This window comes from Triticum dicoccoides, chromosome 6A, assembly GCF_002162155.2.
Source record: "Triticum dicoccoides isolate Atlit2015 ecotype Zavitan chromosome 6A, WEW_v2.0, whole genome shotgun sequence".
Taxonomy (NCBI): Eukaryota; Viridiplantae; Streptophyta; class Magnoliopsida; order Poales; family Poaceae; genus Triticum; species Triticum dicoccoides.
This window is the reverse complement of record NC_041390.1, coordinates 566,092,483-566,097,980: the sequence shown is the minus strand read 5'-3', so window position 1 is coordinate 566,097,980 and position 5,498 is coordinate 566,092,483. Positions and strand designations below refer to the sequence as shown.

Here is a 5,498-nt window from a genome sequence, read left to right as displayed (position 1 = left end):
TGGGGTGGCAAACAAGACACAAAATAACTCTGCAAGAAAGCAGCGATCTTGAGCACAAATGAATTTTTTTTTCAAAAATACTACTACAAGTGTAATGGACCATAGGAACTTCAATGTATATGTGAAGATTTTTTTTCTGGTTTCTTGGATGTTCTATGATTGCAACTAGCAAAGAAAATGTTTAGAAAATGCATAGTGACGAGGGAACATGGCCATGACCGATATTGTTCTCTCCATATTTCAAAATTAGCCCAAGAAATCACGGAACAATGAAAAGAATTAGAGAGCTAATAAGAATGAGAGAGCTAACAAGCCATAGTAAATATAAGGCATACCAAACTTTGGCGTCTTAACGGGATCCCACGAAGGTGGCTGCTTGTCCACTGACTATAAACCAAGGCTGAGGTCCCTATAATCAGTTGGTCCAAGGGTTAAATTGGAAAGACCCATCATCATACAGACCATCGTATAGGACGAACTATGTACAACATGAACATAAAGATGGTATAAAACAAAAAAATATGACATTCAACAGTAAGCTCGGTAGTGCACCTGCCATTCAGCATGTTACATTACTCAGACTACTTGGCAAGTAAAAAACATATCCACATCAGGAAAAAAAGTAGTTTGTATAACATCATCAATCAAGGTATCTTCATACAAGGCTTAAAGGTAGTTTAGTGCCATCGCCTCCGACATATCTCTCTCACGTGCTGCTATTTGACATATACTACAATTTCAGTCCAGAGTGTGGGACTCAATAATCTCAGACATCAACTCCCATAAAAAATATCAATAAAAGGATGATTAATACATCCTGGTTTGTTGTCACAAAATGAATAAACTTTTTGCCACAACTTTCTGATGTTTTTACTTGAAAAAAGACAAGGACAAGCTAATGATCATGCTATATCACTAAGCAGAAACTTTGTTCAAAGTCCAAACTTTAGCTCCAAATACTTTTAGCCTTCTAGGAAAGGGAAGCAACAAAAGTATTACTCCAAATTGGCTGCACTATAAACTGAAGGGTGTGTGTGTGTCCCATCTCGTTATGTATCAGGACAATTATCTACAATAAAGGCATTGTTCTCCATCTACAATACAAAGATTGCCAATAGTCCATTAAGTGGTTTCCTTGTTCATTGATAAAAGTGAAGGGAAGACATTATCCCCTTTGTTCTGAACATGTCCAGTAGATTCTTTGGATTCCGAACAATTGAATAGGTTGTATCAATGCAAGCAAACAAATGAACAATCCTCCTGCATGTAAAGACATTATCCCCTTTATACAAAAAAATCCTTCTGCATGTAAAGGAATGCATCACCTCTCTAATCAAAGTTGTAAGTGCATCTTAGACTACAAACTGCAGACCAAATCTCACCCCAAGCAAGCATATTAGAAGAACTAAGATTATACAAGGCCATCAAAGAATCATATGGAACTCCAAATCATAAAGGAACACACCAATGGTTGGACCAACGAGTCAAATCCTAGACAGAGGGGAGGGGAGGGGTGAGGTGCAACCATTACATACTAGTAAAAATGCCAGGGTGCCGGATGGATCTGGACGTCGAAGACAACAAGGGGTTTAGGCTCCGTGGACGGTGGCTGATAACCCACAAGTATAGGGGATCACAATAGTTTTCGAGGGTAGAATATTCAACCCAAATTTATTGATTCAACACGAGGGGAGCCAAATAATATTCTCAAGTATTAACAACTGAGTTGTCAATTCAACCACGCCTGAAAAACTTAATATCTGCAGCAAAGTATTTAGTAGCAAAGTAATATGGACGTAATGGTAATAGTGGCGAAAGTAACAGTAATAATTTTGTAGCAATTGTAACAGTGGCAACAACAAAGTAACAAAGCAAAGATCAATATGAACGAGCTCGTAGGCAATGGATCAATGATGGATAATTATGTCGGATGGCATTCATCATGCAACAGTTATAACCTAGGGTGACATAGAACTAGCTCCAATTCATCAATATAATGTAGGCATGCATTCCGAATGTAGTCATACGTGCTTATGGAAAAGACTTGCACGGCATCTTTTGTCCTACCCTCCCGTGGCAGCGGGGTCCTATTGGAAACTAAGGGATATTTAGGCCTCTTTTTAATAGAGTACCGGACCAAAGCATTAGCACTTAGTGAATACATGAACCCCTCAAACTACGGTCATCACCGGGAAGTGTCCCGACTATTGTCACTCCGGGGTTGCTGGATCATAACACATAGTAGGTGACTATAACTTGCAAGATAGGATCAAGAAGACAAATATATTCATGAAAACATAATGGTTTCAGTCTAAGATCATGGCACTCGGGCCCTAGTGACAAGCATTAGGCATAGCAAAGTTATAGAAACATCAATCTTAGAACATAGTGGATACTAGGGATCAAACTCTAACAAAACTAACTTGATTACATGGTAAATCTCATCCAACCCATCACCATCCAGCAAGTCTATGATGGAATTACTCACGCACGGTGGTAAGCATCATGAAATTGGTGATGGAGGAAGGTTGGTGATGATGATGGCAATGATTTTCCCTCTCCGGAGCCCTAAACAGACTCCAGATTTGGCCTCCCGATGAAGAACAGGAGGTGACGGCGACTCAGTATCATAAAACGTGATGAATCCTAATCTCTGATTTTTTCTCCCCGAACGTGAATATATGAAGTTGGAGTTGAGGTCGGTGGAGCCTCGTGGGACCCACAAGGACATAGGGCGTGCCCTAGGGGGTGGGCGCGTCCTCCACCCTTGTGGACAGGGTGTGGGTCCCCTCCGGTTGATTCTTTCACCAATATTTTTATTTATTCCAAAATAATCTCTGTGAAGTTTCTGGTCATTCCGAGAACTTTTATTTCTGCACAAAAATAACACCATGGCAATTATGCTGAAAACAGCATCAGTCCGGGTTAGTTCCATCCAAATCAATCAAATTAGAGTCAAAAAGGGCAAAAGAGTTTGAAAAAGTAGATACAATGGAGACGTATCAGTGGCGGCAATAGAATGGACAGTGACAGCGGCAAGAGCCAAGAGGCCTCTGGATCCGAGGCAGGATTGGTTTGGCTCGGCTTGGACGGAGTCAATGAAGAAGGTGAACTGGCAGCGAATTGTTGGACAGAGGGCGGAGGGCGGCGGAGGATGGAGGAGGAGGCGCCGTCACGATCGGGGGACAAATTTTGCGAGGAATAGCTCGCGTCTCCTCTCACACGGGTGTTGAGGGGTTCAGCATGTAATTTTGGGGATGTGCCAGTCCAATACCGGGGTACTGAATGGGCACAGGGGGAATTTCAGGGATTTCTATACCAGCCGGTAAAAAACTCTTTAAAACGTGGAAATACTCCAGTGCCGAGCGCGACCTTAGTTAGCGACCGCCACTATTGCATAAAAACCAATAATTCAAATAACAACTCAGTAGCCTCACACAAAGGAATTCTCTTGATAAGAAGTTTGTTACCGGAATCCAAAAGGTCGAAGCAGTTGCGCAAAACCAAGCCATAGGAGGCAACGACGGGCGGCTGGAGTTGGGCGGTGATGGTGGCGGCAATGGGGGCGAGGAGGGGGGGCGACGGCCTGGATGCGGCGCAAGGGGAGGCGGAAATTGGGGTGGATTGGCCGCGGGGTGGCTCATGGCGGCCGGCAGGATGGCGGTGGTGGCGTGGGATGGCCGGAATAGGTGGCGTGGGATGGCCGGAATAGGTGACTTTCAATATCATCTGGCTGTGAGTTGAATGACCAAACGAGTCCGCTCATATAAGTTACTCCCTCTATACGTTTCTCATGGAGTAGAAGTTGTCGTACTCCACTCCAAGATGCTTCTTGGTGGTCGCTCTCCGAAGCAACGTCGCTTGAATACAAGACACATCACTCCTCAAACACGTTTCGAGCAAGCAAGACAACACTAGTTTCTACGACTCCGAGTTAAAGAGCAAGTATTCTTCAAGGGGACATTGTCCCCGAAAAGGTTGTGTATCCACATTCCCAAAGCAAGCTCCGCCTAAAATGAAAAGTGTTGCATCGATATGTACTAATCTAAACGATCTTATATTTCTTTTCATAGGGAGTACTCATGAAAATTGTCAGAAAAAAAAAGTTAACCCGGGAAAATTAATAACCTGAAGAAGAGGGAGTTGCGTCACGGGCATGAAAGGAGAGGGGCAAATTTTGAAGCACGTCCTCTGCCTTTGAAGGCGGCTACACCGACTACAGGTGGCCATGCTCACCGACGAATATTGATTCGGATTAAATAACATCCTTTCAAAAATGCTAATGAATAAATTATCCAAACATGGATCACGAAGTTGTCATCATCCAGCATCATGATCTTCTGCTCCCTCGCCCCTTTTTCTACCTAGTCCGGTAGCCGTGACGACACATTTTTACCCGCAGGTCTCGCGAGGACTGCCCGGCTAGTTCTACGACTGCGCAGCCGTCCAAGAAGAATCAGAAACAGAAGCCGCCGACGACGACGACGCGGCCGCGTCCGGGAAGTTGAGTCTGGCGCGGTGGCCACGGAACTCGAGCGCCGCGAGATCGTAGGCGCGGGCGGCATCCACGGCGGTGTCGAAGGTGCCGAGCCACTGGCGCACGGCGCGGTGCGGGTCGCGGATCTCCGCCGCCCACTTCCCCCACGACCGCTGCCTCACGCCCCCGAACTTGCTCCGGCTCCTCCTCCGCGTGATCTTCCCCACGCCGCCGTCCTTCACGAAGCTCGCGGCGGAGCACTCTTCGCCCCCGCTGCTCGAGTCGGCCGTCGCCGCCGCAGCGACGAACATGCAGCCGATGCACCCGTCCACGCCGCAGCTGGCGCACGCAGGAACTGCAGCGGCAAAGTGCGGCGTGGACGATGGCTCGAGGTGCAGCGTGGGGACGACGGCGTCTCCGTTTACAACGGAGATGAGGGCGCGGAGGAAGAGGGAGTCCTCCAGCTCGGAGTTCGGGAGCTGGAAGCCCCTGCCGCCGCGCTCCAGCCTCGGCGCCATGACGGGCGTCGCGATAAAGTTTTGCCTCTCCTCGGAGAACGATGGAGAACGATGGAGTTGAGTTCTCGTGCTCTGGTGACTGGTGTTTGAGGTTGTTTGGTGGTGCGGTACCTTTTATAGGAGTAGCTAGCTCTAGGACGTGCATGTCGACGCGTATTTGAAACGGCGATCACGTTCTTATCGTGGGAACGGGCGAGTGAGTGAGGAAATGCCTTGCATGGGTTGATTAGGCACTGCTTGCTGACGCCTGGTTATGACGATATTTGAGCTGTTCACACAATCATGTTTTAAAATAGATAGATTTTACCTACGTACTATCAAATTGTATACTACTTCTCTGTCCCATAATATAAGAACGTTCTTGACGGTACTGCCTACTGGTACTATCAGACTTTTGGCGAATCTTCTAAAGCCAAACTGTATACCTTAGTACATATCAATCTTTTTTGTGAATCTTCTGAAATCCAATTGTATACTGCTATTTTACCAGCAAAAAAAAAACA

General features: G+C 46.0%; 1 protein-coding gene across 1 annotated transcript; it reads right to left on the bottom strand.

Moving 5' to 3' along the window:
• Positions 1–4,112: 4,112 nt before the first annotated feature.
• LOC119314992 (ethylene-responsive transcription factor ERF109-like) lies at positions 4,113–5,002 on the bottom strand. The gene has a single exon (XM_037589666.1). It carries the CDS (start codon positions 4,993–4,995, stop codon positions 4,429–4,431), a length of 567 nt encoding a protein of 188 aa, XP_037445563.1. The 5' UTR covers positions 4,996–5,002; the 3' UTR covers positions 4,113–4,428.
• Between the last annotated feature and the right edge of the window lie 496 nt (positions 5,003–5,498).